Here is a 22,694-nt window from a genome sequence, read left to right on the forward strand (position 1 = left end):
TAATAAGTCTACCAACTTCTAATTTCGTGCCATAATTGACTTATTGTTTATGACTAATAAATCTATAAATTTTAAAAATGTTAAATAAATCAAGGACCATATACAAAATTTGAAGTTAATAAGACCCCTGTTGAACACTTTGACTTTAGAGACCTAGTTGATACGACTAAGTTTAAGGCTTAAACTTGTGACAACTGCTGTGTTGAATTCAGCAGTTTTCAAGAAAAACAGGCACTCTATAACCCTCTAAATAAGAACACAGGAAACAAAGGAAATAAATAATTTCAACTACCTATAGTGTTATACACTGTACAAAATATATACATGGTAGAATATTTAGTAATCCAAAGGCAACAAACTAAAAAGAATGCACTCACCACACTAGAGCCAATAAAAGAATGAATTGAATCAGAACCTAAAAACATGAACAGCCATTGCCTATGTACCTTTTTTCTCCAGCCTCCCCAATCATGATAAATATCTTACAGGCAAGGGGGACTCCTTACTTCCTAGGTGGATTGCCTTCGCCAGTGCAATGAAATTAAGGAGATTTTCTTCATGGAACCATTTGATCTTCCATTTCGTAGAGCACAGTGATGACGTCTCCTTCTTGATGGCGGTGACCTCCTCGTCGGATTTGGGGACCAAGGAGAACTCTGATGATGCAAATTTTAAAGATAATGTCACACACAACGCCCCCTTCACGTCAACAACCTGTTAACAAGGTTTATATTTAGTAACATTTTGCAAGAGCATTAAGAAAGAAGGCCAATCATTTCTTTTCCTTTAAAAATGAAGTAAAGAATATAGAAGAGAAATCTCTTAAGAAAAAATGCGGTAAAGAATAAAAAATTTATTGTTTACTTCTATGAGAACAGTTCGGACGTTATAGAATAAAAAATAAGCATCGAACTTCTACGTAAGTCCGTCAAAATTGCATTTCCTGAAATTTATAAAGGTTGTGACAATAACTATCCCAAACTTAAACCTATATGGCTAAGATAATAATGGCATCTCATCGGACTGAACATAAAAAATAATACAAAGCATGACCCGATAGCCTAAGCCATCTTAAGTGTGAAGTTGAATGGACAAATGCCAGATTATATATACCAAGTAGATGCCTATTTGCCAACGTAAAATTTTACCCAAATCCCAGCAATTAAGCCTCTATTTTCCCCAAATTTGCGCGTCCTACAACTCAAGTGAAGTCATTACATGGCATAACAGACTAAATCTCTTCTTGACACTAATATTTATAAAAATTCCCTTCCACTTCTCGCTTTTAGTAGTCTTTTCACATCACAAATGAAACAACGAAATTATTTCATGGTCATAGTTAAGAATCAAAAAGCACAAAAATAATTACATAAAAAGTCAGGAAAACAAGTTGAGAGGGAAAAAACCCTCAACCACAGTTTGCCTAAAGTGCCACAACAATAGAACAGATGAACTTTACTCATAGCTCAGGAAGAAAGATTACACTATTTGAGACTTGAGTCAAGTTTCTGAAAGCATAAACAAGCATAAGCAATAAATAACAGAAAATTACCATCTCAAGTATGTCGGAAATCAAGCAACATGAATCGAGTGCATAGTATGGAGGTAACGGTCCTTCCATGGAGAAAGAATCGAATTGCATTAACTGCATTAAGTCCTCGATGCACACAATTAAATGCCCTTCAAAAATAAATAAGGATCGAGGACGCCACAATTCTCCTGTATATCAAAGGAAAGCTTCACTACTTCAAGATTCTTTGTTTAAATAACAAACAAAGGGTAGCATCAAAAGGTATATCAGTGGATCGTGGCAGCAAGGTATATTTCAAGATACTTCTGTTAAAACTTAAAAAGAAAATATATTTATATCTAATCAGAAACAAATAACTGCAGAACCCATTCATCATCCCAAGTTCTCTAGGGAGGGGAAATCTATATACATTTATTCCTAATCACATATCCCATGTTGGACTCCTTGTAGAGTCAAGAACTATCTAGCTTCTATGATATATTTTAATCCATTTTTGAAGTGCCTGTTGCTTCACTAAATCAATGACAATTTTATCCCCCTAGTTTCGAAGCAAGCAAGACCCTCATCACTTGAAGCACAAGCCCACTGCCTTCCACGACAGAAGCAACGATTTTTTCATATTAAGTTGAACAAGCTTTCCCAAAAATGTCTTTTTAGTTTCACTTTGTATATAATTTCTAGAATTAATTACTTGACTTTTCTTCGATGTTGTTTTTTGTTCTTTCTAAATTTGGGATTGGACTTTTTGGAAAAATATCAGTTTGGTCCCTGAGTTCAGTTTCCATTTCGTATCTAGATTTCAAAAATGTTGCACTTCTATCTCTAAATCTTAAGTTTAGTTTTCATTTCGTTCTTATGCTTTAAAAGGCTATATTTTTATCCCTTAGTTCTAGTTGGTTGCTGAGTTTCAATATGTTACACTAACCTTTTAAGTTTCCACTAAAGCTCACTTTTGGTCTCTGTCATAAATAACTCTAACAAGATACTGATAACGATGTTGACAAATCCATTTTATATTAATTCACATGCTTACATGGTAAAGTATTTATTTTTATAATATTTCGATAGGTGATATGATAAGAAAACAATAAAAAAACTCTTTGCCCCACCCCGTTATCTCTCTCTTCTATCAAATAATCCTAACCCCATTCTTATCCTCCTCTTACCGGTCAACCACCAGTTGTCATCTCCCGCTCTCTTCCTCTTACCCAACCCCGCACCGCCACTCATTCTACTTGATATAACCAACAGTGGCAGTCTACTAAGGCCTCCCAAATTGTTAATAAGAAATTTTCAAATTAACGGATCTTGAAAGAGAAAAAAAAAACGACCCATTAATTGAAATTATCACTCGACAGTTCAAATTACATGGTTAACATAATTGCAAAAAATATTGCATTCTCCAAGCTCAATTTCTCACGGCTTGATAATAATTGAAAAAAAAAAAAGAATCTAATTGAAAGACTCTTACCCTTGAGGGGCAAAGAAGTTGAAACTCACCAAAAAATCAACTGGAAACACTATGCTTCTCCGGCTCTAAGAAGGGGTGGAAGCCATGGGAAAGAGGAAAAGGGAAGAGGGGATGGGGAATTTTTTTTGCCACGTAACCTATTGAAATTTTATATACTTTTTTTTGCCATGTAAGCATATAATATTATAAATTAATATTAAAAAGACCCATTGGCATCCTAGTTAACATTTCGTTCGAGCGTCCAAAAGTCAGCATCGGTTGAAAACCCAAAGGTCAAGTGTGATATTTTGAGAACTAGGAACCAAATGAAATTAATCTCAAAACTGGAAATAGAAGTGCAATATATTGAAATCTAAAGACAAAATGAAAACAAAACTCAAAACTAAGGGACAAAAAAAAAGTTTCTTTTCAAGATTTATTTTTCCAAAGAAGAATAAAAACATTGAAGCTATTTGGAAAACAAAGCTAGAAGGAACATGCATCTTCTAGTATGGAGAAAGACAGAAAATATTTTTCTACAGTAAACTTCTATTATGGCAATTTCTCATTCCTTGATAAGCATTCCAAGAAAAAAAAAATTGGGAAATCCTTTTGAAAAGTTCTTATTATCTGCCGCTATTATAAAGGATGTTGGTATTAAACAAAAGGGTTATAACTCCTGTCCCCATTTCCATTTACGTACACTGTCCTTGTTGAAATGAGAAGGAATAAAGCTCGAATAAGGATCATGCATTATAGCTCAAACAATCAAGTTCCGTACGTTGATAATACGTAAATTTTCTCAAAAGATATTACATTTATTTCTTTTCCTATCAGAATGTTGCCGTCTTTATTATTTAGACTAGAAATATTTCTGATTTCCAACCATGATGGTGAGAGGTAAAAACACCAACGCCGTGAACTCTACTTTTGAGAGCTTAACAATCCCGGTAGGAGCTTTTTACTAATCTGATGAAGTGAGCTAGAGACCAAAACCCCGAACATTATTTTGGCAGTGCTAAACCATCCTAAAAAATGTTTTTAACATGTCGGGCAACATATTGCAGGCCATAAATTAGTAATTTATTTTCCACTGTCCTCACGGTCGTTGCTCTTATTATGAATAAATAGCTTGACTCACGATGCTGTACAATTAAATCAAGTATACTACGGGGAATGAACAAAGAGAGATGAGCATGAGCTTACCTTGAATCTCACTGCAACAAAATAGCACCATAGAATATTGAAGTAAGTTAGCTTTTGCACCTCCACATATTTGTTTTTCAAACAATTCAACCTGGACCTGCTCCAAACTGCCATATAAATATCCAAAACCTGAGTCTACCACAATAAAGATTTAAGTGAAGATTCAACAGTGTGACTGAGCATACACGTGGGGCTACGCATAATCAATCAGATATCAATATGCCCACCAATTTCATGCATATAAGACATAATAATTCTTGTCCATATAACAGAATCACATTACATTGATACAAGGTATAGCAAGATTACCTTCTTAAGAAGCTCTTGTCACTAGGTGTCCCAATGTCAGATACTTGCAACATACAAAGTAATTGTCTCGATTTCTCAATGCATCTAGTTACAAACAAATATTTGATGCTTCTCTCCATGCAAACTCTATATCAATTAAAAAGAAGAAGAATGTTTCAGAGGATGTGAGCTATGCACGATCGCTGAATTTATGAAAATCTCACTAACCTCACAACCTGAAGCCCCAGGCCCACAAAGACCTCTTTAATATCTTCAACATTGTGACAATCCGATAAAATAAGAATCGCTCCTATGAGGCAGATAAACTGTAGTTAGCAACAAGCTACAACAATAAAGAAAGAAATTAGAAACTCTAGAGATTCCTCGAGTAGACAAACCACACAAGAACCTATTTGAAATATGCACAATGAATTAAAAGCCAACCTGAACCATCTCCAGCCGCTCGAACAATAAGTACATACAACTTGTTTCTACTACTAAGTAAAAGAACCACTTTTCTGCAAGTTCGGACGCAAACGATGTCAAGCAAACAATACTTGGGACAAATTAATACAATTCAAACAATTAATTATTTATCATCACATATGGCTTCAATATACATAGAAGATAATCTAAATGTCTAAACTAACATAGAATTAGAGATAATTTAACATCATACTAAAGAAGAAGACTCAGTTTAAGTATCTTTACGTTATCTCCCCACTATTTCCAAAATCACCCCATGTTAAACCTCATCAAAATAATGTGCAAGCGACACAATATGAGAATGTTTTAAAAAATAAAACAACTTAATTATTTCCTAACCAGTTACTCAAACTTTTGGGAAAGCTCATCATCTAATACAATCAATATACCCTTAATCGCATTGGGTATAAACCAGAAGGGAAGGGTAACTGAAACCATTTTCAGAGAAATTGCATCCCAATAGCCATGATTTAACCATTCGACCAAAAATCATGCCACCCAGTTGTGAGGCCATGAAATCAACAATCTGGAAATAATACAGTTACTTTTCCCTCGTCTTTTTTTCTTCCACTTTTCCTGAGTGGATGGTGCTAAATCCAAGAGAACCCACTACTATCGGCAAAGTTAAAGAAACAGACGGTTTATAACCTAAGCTTCTATTTAAATCAAGTCATATGAATTACAGAGGAGGATGACGAATGGGTGCTGGTCCTCTGAAACTATGAACCGGCAGAAGAAGGGGGAAAAGCCAAACAAAATCTCAATAGAAAGTGCTGGTCTGCCTAGCAAGCAAGCAATTGTGCCCCCGTTCTTCCTTTTTTTCTTTTGTGGATAAGAAACATGGGATCATAGAAAAATATTTTCCACAAGAACTAAACGATGACAGACCTGTAGACGTGCTCAGAATCAAGTATACAAATGCATTTGAGATACTGCCGACAAGTTTCATGAACTCCAGAATCTGCAATATTTAAATTGAAATAGTTTTCAATAAATTTATCATTTTCCAGTTCAATTTCCATATCAGCTCCAGAAACACTCCAATCACAACTTGTCCTTTTGTGCTTGTCTGTCATTCCAACTACAGTATGTCCTGACAATGAAACAACTCTTTTTTTCACTTTTCTTTTGCTTTCTCTGTTCCTCAGCTTACTGTTCTCATATTGGATTGAATGATCAGTTCCATAGGCATGAGCGTCAGCAGGAAAAACATTGCAAGGCAACTGCATGCTGGAGCCTTGCAAAACAGACTTCTGCATGCTAGATATTTGATCAACTGATGAATCAAAATGGCACAGGCCATTTTCTCCCACCAGATGTTCATGACACTGTTTAGAAGTACCACCTTTACTATGATCTAATGACAATTGACCTTCAGCACTTCCACGTATAGAGTTATCCTCTGTAGGTTGAATAACTTCTTGCATTAATGGTTCAAAGGGAAAGATATCATCCTCACTACTGCTGGAATAGCTATCAGAGGAAGGAACTGAATATGACTCTGCAGATAATTGCAAAATCTCTTCCATGAAGTTATGTCGGCGGTGAAGAATATCCTCTTGATAATGGGGAGGTGAACTAGGGAACGCTGAGGAAGAGTGAGACTCAGATATACTATCAATGGCATACAATGGTGACATACTACCATCTTCAACCTTTGCTTGACCTCCCTGGAACCCATTATACGAAGGATGAAAGCTTTTCACATGGGTGGATGGACTATCGATTCCTTCAAATGAAGAACTAAGGTGACTACTTTTATGATCCAATCTCTGTGTTCTAGATAAGGGCACTTCGACATCATTCCCCAGAGTCCCATTCAGGCCAAAGTAATGGGAGGTAGTCAAACCACTAGGTTCTACAAAGGAACTATCTGACTCCACAAAATTTGTACTACTTTCATCTCCCGATGCCTGAATAGACTCTGACTTATATCTTGAACTCTCACCAACATGATGTGAAGTTTTCCTACTTTTCAAATAATTTTCTTTCCCAGGGTGCAAAATAGCCCTGTTGATATTGCCATTCACAGTATTTGGAGGAGCACGATCCATCCAGTCCTCGAACTCTCGCAGCCAAAGTGCAGAACGCTCTTTCTTAATAAATTCAATTTTCTTCATCAAATCAACTGCTTCAACTTCATTATCAGATAATGCTGCTTCCCCTCTGCTTTCAGTCTCATTATCACAGCATACGGACTCCTGGTCAGAACAAAAATAAGTACTCTCTTCCTCACTCTGAATAGAAGCAATTCGAGAAATTGTCTTCTGCAAAAGCGATGACAAAAATTGAGTTATTACTTGATAATGAATCCTTGGCATCATAAATCATTTATTTAAGAAGGATCCCACGATATTAATGAAGTTCAAATATTAAAGTGAACAATGAGAAATTCAGGCCACTTCCAAAAAAAAAAAAAAACTGAAATATGGAAGAAAATGAACATTACAACACGAATATCATTAATCATCACTTTCCAAAATGGCATTATTTACACTGCGGAATAGGATCTCTCTTTAAACAATTTATTTTCCTCACTTATAAAAAGGCCATCCCTATACCTTTTTTCAACAAGCAACTGACATTTCACCACTAATGCCATCACTGTACCGTTTGGATGTGACAGAATAATGCACGAGGAAACTTTTAACCTTGATTTCTGTAAATCGTGCTGAACCTAAAATATATATATCTACCATTCAAATTAAACTGAGAATTTAATTCAGTTCAAGAATTAAAAAATTATTGGATGAGGACATAGTTGAATACACCTATGGAGAAAGAGTAATTTTTTTAGATCTGAAGTCTACTGCTTCAGGGACAGACACAATGATTCTTATTTACTACATTCGTCCAAGGCCTCAAAACACAATGATTGTTTGCATCATATAATGCACTAAACTACTCAAAGAACAACCTCTATTGTTCCTACTCAACAAACTGCAACTGAAGTGACATCACTGATTTTTATCAGTAAAATTGCATTCGAGCATTTTAAAACAACTAAGCAATTTAATAAAACAAGTTCAAAAACATTTTATGCTTAAGAATATTATTCTCAACATGCTAAATTTTGTAGCTTAGAAACAAATATTTAAATGCAACTTCTACAAGCATTTGTACAAGAGCACACTACAGTTGAGATAACTTCACTTTGTCAAGCACTTCTGTGCTAATATAGAACGTTCTGATTTAAATGCATCATGCAGTGGCCTATCCTTCAATTACAGCAACCATTTACCTTTTTCCTGTTTATGCTTCCCTCTCCTTGCGCACCATCTTTTGCAGGGGAATAAAATCCAAAACTGGCAGGTCGCTTTTGCCTGCTAGCAATGATAATTTTCCTCTTCCAATATTCTCTTTTGCAGATTCCCTTGTCATCTAACTTCAGCTAATAAACCATAAACAAAAGAAACAAGATCACACTAAGATGAAGGAAAAAGGAAACCAACGTTAAAAACTTTTTCTTGCTAGCAATGACAGTAAAATTTAAAAACTGAATTAAAAAGGAAAAAAGAAATTGATGAAGGAAAGAAAACCAACGTTATCCGGATAAGAGAAAAGGCTGAACACATGTGCTCTGTACCACCGAGCACAACATAAGGGATTTCCCTCTAGCCATAAATTCTGTAAAGATGTAATATCCACAAGGAACTCCAACTCTGAAAAATTGGAAATTATATTGTAGGACACGTCAAGCCCTTCAAGTGACTTCAAATTCTCAATCCCACGCAATGTAGTTAGAGCATTGTTCCTCAAAACAAGTTTAATTAGATTCGACGGGACCTGCATTTTCCAACAATATTGTGTATGGGTCCAAAACTACACCTAAATCAACAACTTGAAGCAGAAAGATGATGTTTCGAATACGGCAGCTTCAAAATAGAGATTCACATAGGCTCGGAATAAAAATAATGATAAATTTTTGTATTTAAGGTCGAAAGAAAATCAAGATCAAATTAATAAACCTAACATATTGGGGGTAAAATCCATTAAATTTTAAAATTAAGCAATAAATCCAAGGTAAGGCCATAATATAAAGAATTAAAACCATAAATATTCAACAACTGCTACAAATTGATAATTTGAAGACGTTAAAACATACAAAGAAACAAAAAAGCTCTCAACACAGTTTGAAATATATACCTTGGGTTCAAATCTTAGAATATTCATCTTACGAGTTAGATACTGCTAGCACTCAAAAAGAATTAAGAGAAGAATAGCTTTTCTCCATCTTCACAACGCATAAGAAATTTTAACGAACAACATAAGTAAGGTAGCTAACTAGGAAGGAAAAAGCATGCTCCGGTGAACTATTAATAACGGTGATCAACCACAGTAAAGTGGCGAGTTCTGTGACTATAGTCATTAAATCAGACAAGACTTTTTCTTTTCATGAGGTTTTGTAGTTATTTCATAATTTTTTTATTACTTAAAAACAATATTACATAAAAACCATCCAAATAATTTCATTCCCTGTATTCTCTAACTCACTTTATAAGTCACGGTAAGCTTATAAGACAAAAGTATACGTTTAGCAGCAAGGAAGATAACAAAGTTTCTTCCGTTTCAGATGGAGGTAACATTTCCTACTTTTTTTCGTACTTGAACAAAAGAATTTATAATCAAACAACCATGAAGAACAGTCAAATTTTAATATAGAATCAACATATGGCAATAAAGAGCTAATCTGCGGCCTTTTTTTTTTTTTTTTTTTTTTTCCGAAAAGCATCATACTTACTTTCAAAACATTATACAGGAAGTACACAAAGTGGCCTATAGAAAAACGGCGACGGGACTATTTGAAGTACATACCTCAGTAAAAGAGGCAACTGTCCTTAGATGATTAAAACCAAGATCCAAATGTTTCAGTTTCACACACTTGCGAAGATTGTCCACTTTTGCAAACTTATTTCGGCTCAGATCAAGGGTTTCAACAGCAGGTAGAAGTTGCAAAGACTCATCCATGAGAACTAAGCCATTGCACGCACATGAAACAAATGACAATCGGCTCCATTGTGCAGAGTTCTTAACCTCCACAATCCTACTTGCAAACACATGCCGCAGAGCATCCTAAATAATTTTTTTAAAAAAACATCCGTATAAGAGATCTCAATCAACTACATAGGATAAGGAGTTAAAAGTACCACTACAAAAGCATATGGCTCAATCTTTTGTGCAGCAATTAATTCAATACGTACAGTAGAATTGTGACAAATGATTTTCTCCAAGGTTTGCCTCAACTCCAGCAATCCTCTCGCCGCCGAGGTCGACAAATCGCATCCTCTGAGCTCCAAAACCTTCAGACTTCCAAACGGCAACAGAGACAGCGGCGTCGGGTCTCGCAACGGCTGCGGAAGCACCGAAACGACCTTCAGAGATGTGAGCAGTCTCAGAATTCGTCGAAGCTGCTCAAGCGCGCGGTGGTCGCCAAGGTCGGAGACATAAGCGCGAAGGTAGTCAACTGGAGCTCCGGTTAAAAGACTCTCGAGTTCATGTAAGGCCTCCAACCTCGACTGCACATAGTGCAATCCCGCTGGATTTAGCTTCAACACCGAAGTTCCTTCAATCAGAGGATCGGCGTGTTCCTCCACAAACTTCACCAACTTCTCCAAATATCGATCTCCGGTAACAATTGCCATCTCAATGGCCGAATTAGGGTTTGTCTATCACCATTGATACGAACTAAATTCCATGTAGCAACCATAGACAACGTTCGTATTCCGAAATGAAGGGAACGAATTGGAAACTAAGAAATTCGGTCCTGAAGAGAGAGAAAAAAAACTCTAGAGAGAGAAATTACAGAAGACAAAAACATGGAAGACAGAGCAAAAGATTCATCCAAGTAACTTTCGCGGGGAGAAAAATGTTACAGAGTAAAACGGCCATGGCCTCACCACGAAGAGATCGAGTGAAAAAGAAAATAAAAAATAAAAACTTCAAATTCTCCCGAAGAAGACGACAGGTGTCAGCATCGGATAGGCTTTTTTTTATTTTCCTTTTTAAACATTTTTTCTCTCCTCTTTTCTTTTTTTTTTTAATTTTAGTTTTGCGTTTTTAAAAATTCAGGCAAAGGTTAGATTTTGTTCCTATAGAATGATAAAACAAAGAATGTCTGGGCGTAAATGTGTAATTCGGATAAAAAAAAATAGAATAATAAAACATGACGTGGCACCAATGAGACACGTGGCCCGCATGCACTGGATCCGGGAGCCCATGGGGGCCGAGGCTCCGGTTCAAATGGACCGGACAGTGACGCGTGGTCGAACCGTTCAAACGTAAATCCTTAGCGGAGAAGAATCCTCCGGGACCGGGTCGGTAGGTGGAGTTAATATTTTGTCATTATCCGGAAAAAAATAATGATAATAATGACAATAATGATTTTAATTTTTTTTCTTGAAATAATAACAATAATCGTCTGTGGCATGAAGACAAAAAAAAACTGCTACTATACACACATATATATATATATATAACTTCATACGTCATTATACCAAGAATAAAATAATAATATTTTTTTTAGATATTTATTCAATATATTGACGGTTTTATTTAACGATGAACAAATAAGAGGTTAAAATTCATTTTAATATTAAAGCTATATTAAAAAAATTATTTGTTTTGGTAACTTTTTAATGAAAAAGAATCATTAGCTTTTATGCAAATATGAAAATTAAAAATATGTACATAACATTTAAGTCTAAGCTAAATATACAACTGAGTTTCAAAACCCAACTTAGATTTGGTTTTGTAATTATTGGATTTTTTTTTCTTTTTTTGGATCACCAATTAAATTAAAAAGACAGAGATCATTGGCATCCGAGTTGTCTCCAACATCTTTAAGAATGATTCATTCATTAACGTTTAAGTGGGTAAGTTTTTAAACTTTCAATTTTGTATTTAATAGGTTTCTGAATTTTGAATTTTTCTATCAGAATCTTGACCTATTTGCATTTTTTTAAATTCATGTACCTATTCGATACAAAATTTAAAGTATATGATCCTATTGGCATAAAATTAAAATTTAAAGTATATGATCCTATTGGCATAAAATTCAAATATTAGACGTTATCTTAGATAGGTAATTAAAAATTCACTGGGAGTTTAAACATAATTTAATGAAACAAACAATAATAGAAGCAAATTGGCTACAAATAGCTATAAATGGGGAACGGGTTATAGAAGCAAACTAAGCTTATAGCTTAACTAATTTATTAATGCATACGTATTTTGTTACAGCTATCTAAAATGTAGTGTTTAAGTGACAGAAACTAATTCTACATTGCCCATATAGAATAGCATATGCATATGCACAAGGCCAAGCTCGAGCAGTTGTAATAAATAAGGATAAAAATGACTTCAATTTACCTGTTCGCCACTCGCTGATTGGCTTTTCTCTTCCTCGACTTGTTCGAGCAATGCTACGAGCTCTGCTTCGGTAAGGCTCTCCAGGCGTTTCTACAGACAGTGAATTGTTAGGGAGGTTGGTAAGAAAGGCATTGGAAAATCAAAACAAAACTGCCATTCAAGAGGAAAAGAGAAGTTTAGTTAAAGGGGCATTCTACAAATGGCTTAAATCACTCTCAAACGTGATAATCCTGAAAAAGGTCCATTGATTGTCGTTTTATATCACACACCATACCTCCATGACTTTGTCTTCGTAGTCACGTAGTTGTTGAGCATATGTCATATCCTTATTTGAAACTCTAAACATATATGTGGAAATCCATGCAAGCGTTAAACCCAAAACCAGTACAAGCTGAACCACGTTACCTGCTTGCATAGGATCAAACCCAGCAAACTGCACAAGACATCAGGACAGAACAATATAAATCGCACACGTTAGACGAAGAAGATGTTAGGAATCACGACTTTCCACAATGATATGATATTGTCCACTTTGAGCATAAGCTCTCATGGCTTTGCTTTGGGCTTCCCCCAAAAGGTCTCATACCAATGGAGATAGTATTCCTCACTTATAAATCCATGATCTTCCACTAAATTAACCAATGTGGGACTCACTCCCAATAATCCTCAACAGAAGAGTGACCGAACAATATAAATTTTGAATAAAAGAACAACCCTAAAGTTTTTCTCCTCAGTTTACAGTAGGAAACATGGCCGGAAAATTGACCAAGTATAGAAGAGAGGGAACAATCAGCTATTAAAGGAAAAGTGAAATATCTTACCTCTAATCCACTTTTCAACCCAAATCCAAGAACTGTGACACCCAATCCAATTAATAGAACATCCTTCCTTGTGTAACCAAAAGGTGTTTGCTGCAGAAAGAAAAAAGAGTGAAAAAGATCTCATTTGTTATTCCTGATAATACTCGATATGGAAAGCTATAAGGTTATATATCAGATAAATGAGAAACCGAACTTTTTTTTATCTCCAGTGATAGGCATAATCATCTTAGCTGGTTAGTAACATTTCATCATGCATTGCATTGATAAAGCACATAAGGACATAGAAATGTCATCTTAGGCTGTGCCTTCATCTAACATTTTCGTTTAAACTTTGTCGAAGTAAACCAACGCTGCCTATTAGTAAGAAGATACTTCGCTTGTTTACAGACATGCACATGTAATGTATGTCATTATATTATCATGCCATCAGGTGATACTAACTGAGATTTAAATTCCCAGTAAAACATTGTTCACTTTTGTTTTTGTGGACTGCATATATTTCGTGGAAATCAGCTGAAAACTTCTATAAATGCATCTACCATCTACTCAAGAAGCAGATAATATATAATCATGACTGGTAGTTGCCTTGCCTTGGATTGATTTGTTGGATCATCCTCGCTGCTGCTTGTGTTTGAAGAGCTACTGTCCCTAGGGACAGTGAGGACAACTTTCTTTGTGCCAAAGAATCCTTTCGTTGGGAAATCAATAGGTTCCTTTTTTGACAACCTTTGACTACTTCCTCTCTCTGAAAAACAAAAAATATAGCAACCACCTTAGGTAAATTCTTGTCGAATTTAGGGCAATACACTCCATTACGGACCAAAGTGGACAAAATCAAAATCATTTCCATAAGAAAATAGCACTTCTGCAAGGGGACGAGCTTTTGTTGAGTATACACGTTACTGGTCCTCAACCAAAGTGGATTTAAACAGAGCCTATTGGGAGTTGTCATTGTGAAGAGACATTGACGAACAATCTATATTATTCACCATTAGTTTTTCACCAACTTGGGTTCATTTATTTTAATGCGTTAAATTCATACTATAATTTGTGGTATCTTTTAAAGCTTTCACAATAAACAATCAGCAAATTGTGTATGGTCAGTTCAACATAGCTCAAGACTTCCAATCAAATAACACGCCAAAAACTAGCAACCTAACCAGTTCATAATTCCAAGAAACAATCCACAACTATTACTTCTTCAAGAACAAGACCATTAAAATTGACTAACCTCTGGCAAAATGTCCGTAAACTCTCGCCCTCTGTGGCAAGACTGGAGCAGCCGAAAAACCTAAAAACAAGGTTCCCTCTCTTTCACAGAAGATTCGGGAATTGGGGCTTCCATGTGTAAAAACAGCCATCCCTACTAGATTCTCCAAATGAAAACCTTCCAGAAATCAGCGATTAACAAAAACCTAAAAGTTTCGAGCATCAAAATTGAAAGTGTACAGAGGAGGAGACATGGATGAGATGAAGCAGTAACATACCGGCGCCAATTGGCTGGTTTATCAATCAAGGATTGAAACTTCTTTTCACGTACAAGTAGAAGAGTGATTACGGCTCAAAGCTCTTGAGATGATTACAGAAATTGGCGGTAAAAACTAAAGCAAGGCGGAAGAATGGTGGCTGAAATCAGTTACGAATGTGCAGCAGGGAATGATTGGCTCATAGCTCACCTTAGCGGGTGGAGTATAAAATCTGAGATCAGTTTCTATTTCACATATGATTAATGAAAAAAAAAAAAGAGAAAAAATATATATAAATTCCACCTCTGAGACACGTATTTAATTACAAAAATATTATTACCATTATTTAATATTCTTAATTAATTCAACAATCAAATAAAAATGTCACAAATTGGAAAAAATATATTAAAATAAAAAGTTACATAAATCCACGACCCACGTTGAGTCTTACTATGTTTGTTAATCAAAACTAGCCTTTCGGCTAAAAGTGTGACGTTTGAGTCTGGATAGGCACGACCTTGTGATTTGGGGAAAACGGAAGTGCTGGCTAAGTATAGGGTAGACAAAATACACATAAATTGATTAACATGATTCATTTTCTTGGCTAATTGCGTGATAAGCGGAAAAGCGTAGCAGGCCGGAAAAGAAAGGTTGTTCGATCTTCTGTAAGGCCAACCTTTGACGACAAGCTCACCAAACGATGTTATAATATTAATAGAAGTTTAAGACCTTGTCTATTATGGATCTGGAAGCTTTTTAGTTTAACGTGTATGTATGAATAGAAATTCAAATCATTAAACCTTTCAATTAAGAATATAACGTTTTAGTGAATTGAATTATTTTTAGATTAACAATTAAGGTATAACTCGTTAAGCTCAATTTTGGAATTGACATTTTAATATATTAATTTAATTTAACATTAAAAAAAAAACTTAATCTTAGTTTAAAATAAAAAGTATATACATCTAAATTAATAAAAAAATACTCATAAATTTTGTATTAGGTCAAAAAATATATTTTAAAATTTTAAGAAGTTTCAACTGCATTCAAATCTTAAAAATATTTTTATTCATAGTTTTAGATGAAAATTGTTTATAATTTATTTTAAAAAATACTTAACCTTTTTATAATATTTCAACTTTAAAAATTCTACCGACCCCTAAACCCTAAACAGTTAATACTATATTTAAAAATTATCTATACGATTTTATAAATAACATTAACATTTTTATCTTTATAAAAAAGAAAAGTTCAAAATTTTTATTATCATCCTTTACACTCTATAGGTTATCTATAAATATTATAGTAAAAATAATATTTAAATTTTTTAAAAGAGTGTAAAGTTATTTTTTGAAATCTTAAAAACGATATTAATGAAATTTTGAAAAATAAAGAATATTTTTTAAATAGTTTTGAAAGTAAAATATATATATATCGTTTAAAAGTATTTTAAAAATAAAATATTAAGAATTTGTATTAAAAACTGAAAAGGAGAAAGGTAAAGTGTGTTACACCCACCGGGTAGAAAAAGAAAAACGCCGTTTTGTTGATATTCTTCCGTGCATTGTTTGTGTAATTAATAATTAATTATCATAAACCTGGTTGACCCTTCTCCCGTATCTTGCGAAATCAGCAACCATTTTGGTTTTGATTATTCTTCTTCCAAACTAATTTTTTTGTCCACTAGCGGATTCCGATTATTCGGTGGTTCCCATCAATTTTGTTAATAATAAAATCTATCTCAAAAATACATTTATTAAAATTCAACCACTTAAATTCAAATTAATTCGGTTTACTCTAAAATTATTTATTTTGTGTTTACATTATGAGTCATTTGGTGGAAGTTATAAAATCTAGGCATAATTTTTTTTATACATAATATAATTTTGTGGTATTATAAGCTAGATTCTAACCCATTTTAATAATTAATATACATTTTTCGTCTATTTTAAAATTAAAAATTAAAAATATATTATTTTGTGATGCCCACTTCTTATAAGTATATTTTCAAAATATATATATATATATATATATATATATATATATATATATATATATATATATATATATATATATATATATATATACATTTTCATCTATATTAAAAAAATAAATTAACTAATTTTGAATCTAATTATAATGTTTATCAAATTTGAATTTTTAAAAATGATTGTCGATGTACCATTGTAAATATATATTTGCTTATAAAATGCATTGATTTATTATGATTTTATTTAAAGATTATATTGAAAATTCCAAACTTTAAAATGACTATATTCTAAAAAAGCAATAAATAGGGAAAAATTGTTCGGGAGAATCGATTCCAACAAAAGTAAATGAAGAATCTGGCGGGATGGGAAATGAAATAAGCGGCAGGGTAGGGACAAGAACCTCCCGTCTCCACCATGAACATCTTTAGTTTCGTTCCAGCCTAATCACCTCATTCTCGTCTCATAAGCATCTCTCGTTTCAATTCAACCGAATGAATGAATTTTTCAAACCTTAATTGAAAAATACAAAGCAACAACAAAACAACAAAAGCAATTTCGGTGTGATATGGATAGTAGATAGGGCCAAAGCAGTTCTTCAATGCCAGAGTGGACCAAAGCTCTTTTTCTCTAGACCAATAATAATAAATTATTATAAACTATGATTTAAATAATAATAATAATAATAATAATAAATATATAAATTTAGGACATGGAGAGTTTGGTGGTTGCGAATGACAAGTAAATCGAATCAAATTTTGCCATTCCCAATTATTTGTTGGGTGCTCTGTCTTTATTATTTATTACCAAAATATATTTATATTTAAGGTCTCAATATTTTTATTTTTATTTTTATTTTAACTAATTCAACGCAATTTAATTAATTTCTCGCTTTCTTCTGCCACATTAGGTGCATCCGAATCTTGGCAATTTTATTTTCACAAACTTTAAATATTTATTATAAAATTTTAATTAATTATTTTGTGTTTCTAATTCTATTTTTATTTTTTCAAGCTTCTATTTAAATTATGTTTATTTAAATAAATAGTTAAATATTAAAAAAAATCAATTTTTTTTAAATAATTGATGAACTAATTTTTAGGAAAGTCCAAAAAAGAATACAAAGGTTAATAAAGTAATTTTATAATTTAATAAATAAACAGCTCAAAATTAGAGATTTTTTTAATAATTTAACCCCAAAAAGAAACCGGCCAATTTTTTTTTTTTTCTCTCTCTGTCGTATTCATGCATAAATTCCAGCATTGGCGAGAGAGATTCCATTATCGGCGCAACTACCACTTTCCCCACTTTTTGCCAAACAAGCACTCTCTATGGGGAACTCAGCGTTCTGTGCGCCTTCGATGGCATCCAATGGCGCCGCGAAGGTCTTGACCTTAGACGGAAACTTGCAGAGCTTCACGAAGCCAGTGAAGGCCGCTGAATTAATGATCGAGCATTCCGGAAAATTCCTCTGCGATTCCGGCGATCTCAAGGTCGGCCACCGGATTCCAGGCCTTTTGACGGAGGAGTATCTTGAGGGCGGCCGATTGTACTTTCTACTTCCGATGGATCTTCTTTACTCTGTGTTGACGATGGAGGAAATGAGTTCTCTCACCTACATCGCTACGAAGGCTCTGAAACGTGGAAATTCGAGTGGATTTGGAAGGATCTTCCCTGTTTTGATCAGTGAACTCTGCATTTTTCCGTCGGATGTCAATGGATTGAAATCGGCGGATGGCGATGGAGAGAATAATCAAAGTTCAAAGCCGGTGCAGAGATTGATGTCGAAACAGAGATCGTGGAAGCCGGCGCTCGAAACCATTGCTGAAACTTCGTGCACATAGAAAGAAAGAGGATCGCAATCGAAATCGCAAATATGTGTGAGATTAATTACATTACAAATAATGCATAGCATTTTTGCTTCGATAATCGTAGATATAATAAACATCGGAAATTTTATCCATTCTTCATAGATATATATCATTGTATATATTGTGAAGTGATGAGGGATGCACGTCTTTTTCTGAACATTTTCCTTTTCCTTTGCCTTCTCCTTTCGGATATTGTGTAGAATTGACTTTCAATGGAAATGGAAAAGTCTAAGCAATCATAGTGGCCGTCACTTCGACTTCAGAAATCCTTATCAAGTTTTATTCCACAGATGATTGTGAAATGTTTATGATAGGCTATTAACTTTGAAAGAAGAAATATAAACTTCTACATAAATACGGAACTTTCACTTTTTAAGTTTCTTGTGTTCAAACTTGTAACAAATAACGACCTAATCCCCAAAAAAAGTTAATCACCATTTTGGTAAAATTGGTTATAGAAATCTGCAAATTTCAGCACTGAATTCTCCGCCATTAAAGCCTCACATCCTTCAACTCCATCGATCAATTTCAGTAACCCTAATTCCAGATCTCACTTCCAACTCCATTAACGTCTCCTACAAGATGAACCCTCCCTCAATGTCTAGATATCACACCAACTACGTTACTGTGCGTTTTCTTTTTCCCTCAATCTGGAAAAGATAGAAATAAGGAAATATTTTCAATGTCGTTTGGTTGTCTTTTTTTTTTTTTCTTTCTTTTTTGAGTTCCTTAAAGTAGACCATAGCTAATTAATAGTGAAAAGTTAACCGAGTTTGGAACGATTCTAGGGGATTATGACGTCATAATCTTAGTTGGACATGGAACGCGTTCAGTGTTTTTTTTCTCATTTATTAGTATTAATACGTTTCGATGTTATCAACATTTATATTGACCTTGCTCTCTCATCTCTGAAAGGTATTCCAATGGCGGATCAGACCCAGAAGCCAGAGCTTTTTGAACTCAACAATGGAACCATTCAGGTTCTCCTTTCCAACCTTGGTTGCACCATCATTTCTCTCGTTGTTCCGGACAAAAATGGTAACAAACAATTTGTATTTGACTTTTTTCCGTTCAGTTTTTCGTGGTTTTCTTTCTGAGTTGCTGATCTTGTACTATATTGAATTTTGAAGGGAAATTGGCTGATGTCGTCCTTGGACTCGACTCTCTCGACTTGTATCAGGTAAGATTTTTCGCTTTTTCTGGCGATCCATTTGAGTTCGATGTTCCGCGATTCAAATCAAATGGTTGTGGATATGTCGAGATTGACGGAATTTTAGGGTTTATATATGGCCTGCATGATTGTGAGGATTGCGATTGCAGGAATTGAGCTGAATTTCGTTATGTTTGTGGATACGAGTTTCTTATGTTGGTTGGATTTCATTGTGAACAGGAGGGTCTTTCACCTTATTTTGGCTGCATTGTTGGTCGAGTCGCAAACAGAATCAAAGACGGGAAGTTTACACTCGATGGGCAAGAATACTCTTTGTCGATTAACAGACCTCCAAACAGTCTCCATGGTAAGGAATTAGAAAATCAAATATCTGTTATCTCTTGGATCTTGAATTGCAGAGAATTCTAAACGAAACCTTATATTTTATTCAAATAATGTCCTGAGCTGCTGTGAATTAATTCTTTGATCATCGACTTTTAGTTCCCCATTTGTTATTTCAACTTTATATTCGAACATTAGGTTTTTCCCCCATTATCTACCTTGACGGGAATCTTGGATGTTGATCGTGTTCATATCAGTCTAGATAAGGGCTTAAAATGTTTCTGTTTTCTTTTTTTGTTCTAATTGAAGTACCCTCTTCAGATATGTTACATTTCAGAGTGATATGAGTACATGGAGCAAACTTTTGTCTGTGTGATACCATCTTTAGGAGTAGTCTAAAGCATTGTCTCTTCATCCTTCAGGTGGGCACCAAGGATTTGACAAGAAAGTATGGGAGGCGAGCAATTACATAAGGGGCGAGAATGCATCGATCACCTTTAAGTATCACAGTGCTGATGGAGAGGAAGGTATGATAATGTTGGTGTTCACTCTTTTCCGTTCATCCAAATGATATTACTTACGAACATTAGCAATTTTTTCCCCTGGTAATAGGTTACCCAGGAGCTGTCTCCGTTACTGCAACTTACACACTCACTTCAAGCACAACAATGAGGCTTGACATGGAGGCAATTCCAGAAAACAAGGCCACCATAATCAACTTGGCTCAACACACCTACTGGAACTTAGGTGGGCATAGCTCTGGGAATATTCTCAACCATTCAATTCAACTTTGGGCAAACCATTTTACTCCAGTTGATGAGAACACGGTCCCAACCGGTGAAATCGTTCCTGTCAAAGACACCCCCTTTGATTTCACTACTGAAAAGACGATCGGTAGCTCTATTAGTGAGGTTGGCATGGGATACGATCACAATTACGTGCTTGACTGCGGAGACGAAAAATCAGGTTTGAAGCATGTTGCAAAAGTGAAGGAACCATCAAGTGGAAGAGTCCTGGACTTGTGGAGCAATGCCCCTGGAGTGCAGTTTTACACTGGCAACTATGTCAAGGATATTGTGGGCAAAGAACGTGCTGTTTATGGTAAGCATGCAGGTCTGTGTTTGGAGACGCAAGGATTCCCCAACGCGGTGAACCAACCGAACTTCCCATCTGTTGTGGTTCAACCGGGCGGGAAGTACCAGCACACCATGCTATTTGAGTTTTCAGTTGAATAGGTTGCTGAGTTTTTGATTGTGACAATAATAAGGTTCATTTCCATGCTATTTGGTTGTTCTTGTTCTCTATCAAACAAGTGGATGAGTTGTTTTGAGACAATAGGAATCCTACAGTTGTTTCAATTGCTTGTGTGATTTTGAAGCATCATATTCTTTTAATGGTATAGAATCCCAAGCATCATATTCTTTTAGTTGGAGATGTCACCATTTTCCCCCCCTTTTTATATATCATGGAGCGTTCGGACTGATGAAAGATCCCACCTTTTAAGGCCACCGTTGTCCACATCATCCTTTACCTTAGGAATCTCTCGACCCTATCGAAAGTACTTGCATTCAAAGGTAGTTTTTGGTTTATGGGATTCTTGATGCTATTCCAAGACATGTTTGGATGATTAGTAAATTTTGAACATGGAAGTCCAATAAATCTGTCATTTCGACTTGGTAAATCAAATGGTTGAAGAGTATTTCAGGGTATGGAAATCTCTCACCTAATGACTATATCTAACATAAGTAGACAATATTAGCGGTGGGATTATAAATGACAGGGTGGACTTGGACTATTATAAATAACAGGGTATCGGAGCCAGAATGACTATATGTAACATAAGTAGAGCCAAAATGACTATATGTAACATAAGTGGACAATATTATATGTATCAGAGCCAACAGACACTGGGGTATCAGAGTTAGAATGACTATATGTAACATAAGTGGACAATATTATATGTATCAGAACCAACAGACACTAGGGTATCAGAGCTAGAATGACTATATGTAACATAAGTGGACAATAGTAGACACTGGGGTATCAGAGCCAAAATGACTATATGTAACATAAGTAGAGCCAAAATGACTATATGTAACATAAGTGGACAATATTATATGTATCAGAGCCAACCGACACTGGGGTATCAGAGCTAGAATGACTATATGTAACATAAGTGGACAATATTATATGTATCAGAACCAACAGACACTAGGGTATCAGAGCTAGAATGACTATATGTAACATAAGTGGACAATAGTAGACACTGGGGTATCAGAGCCAAAATGACTATATGTAACATAAGTAGAGCCAAAATGACTATATGTAACATAAGTGGACAATATTATATGTATCAGAGCCAACAGACACTGGGGTATCAGAGCTAGAATGACTATATGTAACATAAGTGGACAATATTATATGTATCAGAACCAACAGACACTAGGGTATCAGAGCTAGAATGACTATATGTAACATAAGTGGACAATAGTAGACACTGGGGTATCAGAGCCAAAATGACTATATGTAACATAAGTAGAGCCAAAATGACTATATGTAACATAAGTGGACAATATTATATGTATCAGAGCCAACAGACACTGGGGTATCAGAGCTAGAATGACTATATGTAACATAAGTGGACAATATTATATGTATCAGAACCAACAGACACTAGGGTATCAGAGCTAGAATGACTATATGTAACATAAGTGGACAATAGTAGAC

General features: G+C 34.8%; 4 protein-coding genes across 12 annotated transcripts; 2 read left to right on the forward strand and 2 right to left on the reverse strand.

The window, feature by feature from the left end:
* Nucleotides 1-263: 263 nt before the first annotated feature.
* LOC111793156 (uncharacterized) lies at nucleotides 264-10,933 on the reverse strand. Of its 4 annotated transcripts, none has more exons than XM_023674907.2 (11): nucleotides 10,163-10,889; nucleotides 9,777-10,034; nucleotides 8,505-8,747; nucleotides 8,203-8,352; nucleotides 5,850-7,228; nucleotides 4,920-4,993; nucleotides 4,704-4,785; nucleotides 4,497-4,622; nucleotides 4,188-4,294; nucleotides 1,553-1,719; nucleotides 264-714 (listed from the first exon to the last, which is right to left on the reverse strand). In XM_023674907.2, exons 1-11 carry the CDS (start codon nucleotides 10,601-10,603, stop codon nucleotides 469-471), a joined length of 3,273 nt encoding a protein of 1,090 aa, XP_023530675.2. In that variant the 5' UTR covers nucleotides 10,604-10,889; the 3' UTR covers nucleotides 264-468. The 4 variants fall into 4 exon arrangements, 1 of the variants encoding a protein (XP_023530675.2); XR_002814887.2 differs by having other exon boundaries at nucleotides 574-714; nucleotides 4,188-4,284; nucleotides 10,163-10,917; XR_015420719.1 differs by lacking the exons at nucleotides 264-714; nucleotides 1,553-1,719 and having other exon boundaries at nucleotides 4,188-4,284; nucleotides 4,712-4,785; nucleotides 10,163-10,933.
* Nucleotides 10,934-12,137: 1,204 nt separating this feature from the next.
* Nucleotides 12,138-14,849, reverse strand: LOC111792315 (uncharacterized). Of its 6 annotated transcripts, none has more exons than XM_023673694.2 (6): nucleotides 14,638-14,846; nucleotides 14,382-14,523; nucleotides 13,741-13,895; nucleotides 13,151-13,240; nucleotides 12,604-12,762; nucleotides 12,138-12,419 (listed from the first exon to the last, which is right to left on the reverse strand). In XM_023673694.2, the coding sequence occupies exons 2-6, from the start codon at nucleotides 14,509-14,511 to the stop codon at nucleotides 12,321-12,323; spliced, it is 633 nt and encodes a 210-aa protein (XP_023529462.2). In that variant the 5' UTR covers nucleotides 14,512-14,523; nucleotides 14,638-14,846; the 3' UTR covers nucleotides 12,138-12,320. The 6 variants fall into 6 exon arrangements, with proteins under 6 accessions (XP_023529462.2, XP_023529463.2, XP_023529464.2 ...); XM_023673695.2 differs by having other exon boundaries at nucleotides 14,382-14,537; XM_023673696.2 differs by having other exon boundaries at nucleotides 14,382-14,565.
* A 3,004-nt stretch (nucleotides 14,850-17,853) lies between these two features.
* LOC111793899 (uncharacterized) lies at nucleotides 17,854-19,209 on the forward strand. The gene has a single exon (XM_023675968.2). The coding sequence runs from the start codon at nucleotides 17,936-17,938 to the stop codon at nucleotides 18,446-18,448; it is 513 nt and encodes a 170-aa protein (XP_023531736.2). The 5' UTR covers nucleotides 17,854-17,935; the 3' UTR covers nucleotides 18,449-19,209.
* A 135-nt stretch (nucleotides 19,210-19,344) lies between these two features.
* LOC111793898 (Galactose mutarotase-like superfamily protein) lies at nucleotides 19,345-21,393 on the forward strand. The gene is made up of 5 exons (XM_023675967.2): nucleotides 19,345-19,513; nucleotides 19,606-19,655; nucleotides 19,866-19,992; nucleotides 20,390-20,494; nucleotides 20,580-21,393. The coding sequence occupies exons 1-5, from the start codon at nucleotides 19,399-19,401 to the stop codon at nucleotides 21,200-21,202; spliced, it is 1,020 nt and encodes a 339-aa protein (XP_023531735.2). The 5' UTR covers nucleotides 19,345-19,398; the 3' UTR covers nucleotides 21,203-21,393.
* Nucleotides 21,394-22,694: the final 1,301 nt, after the last annotated feature.

Source organism: Cucurbita pepo, chromosome 4, assembly GCF_057944985.1.
Source record: "Cucurbita pepo subsp. pepo isolate OVF chromosome 4, ASM5794498v1, whole genome shotgun sequence".
In the NCBI taxonomy this organism is placed as follows: domain Eukaryota; kingdom Viridiplantae; phylum Streptophyta; class Magnoliopsida; order Cucurbitales; family Cucurbitaceae; genus Cucurbita; species Cucurbita pepo.

Bases quoted from the DNA above. Each gene is read 5' to 3' on its own strand.
- LOC111792315 (XM_023673694.2), bottom strand. From the start codon at position 14,511: ATGGCTGTTTTTACACATGGAAGCCCCAATTCCCGAATCTTCTGTGAA. The intron at 13,896-14,381 runs GTTAGTCAATTT...TTTGTTTTTCAG, and splicing joins TTACGGACATTTTGCCAGAG to AGAGAGGAAGTAGTCAAAGG. The intron at 13,241-13,740 runs GCAAGGCAACTA...TTCTTTCTGCAG, and splicing joins ATCCAACAAATCAATCCAAG to CAAACACCTTTTGGTTACAC.
- LOC111793156 (XM_023674907.2), bottom strand. From the start codon at position 10,603: ATGGCAATTGTTACCGGAGATCGATATTTGGAGAAGTTGGTGAAGTTT. The intron at 4,994-5,849 runs GTCTGTCATCGT...CCGAACTTGCAG, and splicing joins GATTCTGAGCACGTCTACAG to AAAAGTGGTTCTTTTACTTA. The intron at 1,720-4,187 runs GTAAGCTCATGC...TTTGATATACAG, and splicing joins TTGTTGCAGTGAGATTCAAG to GAGAATTGTGGCGTCCTCGA.
- LOC111793898 (XM_023675967.2), top strand. From the start codon at position 19,399: ATGGCGGATCAGACCCAGAAGCCAGAGCTTTTTGAACTCAACAATGGA. The intron at 19,514-19,605 runs GTAACAAACAAT...TGAATTTTGAAG, and splicing joins CGTTGTTCCGGACAAAAATG to GGAAATTGGCTGATGTCGTC. The intron at 20,495-20,579 runs GTATGATAATGT...CCCTGGTAATAG, and splicing joins CAGTGCTGATGGAGAGGAAG to GTTACCCAGGAGCTGTCTCC.
- LOC111793899 (XM_023675968.2), top strand. From the start codon at position 17,936: ATGGGGAACTCAGCGTTCTGTGCGCCTTCGATGGCATCCAATGGCGCC.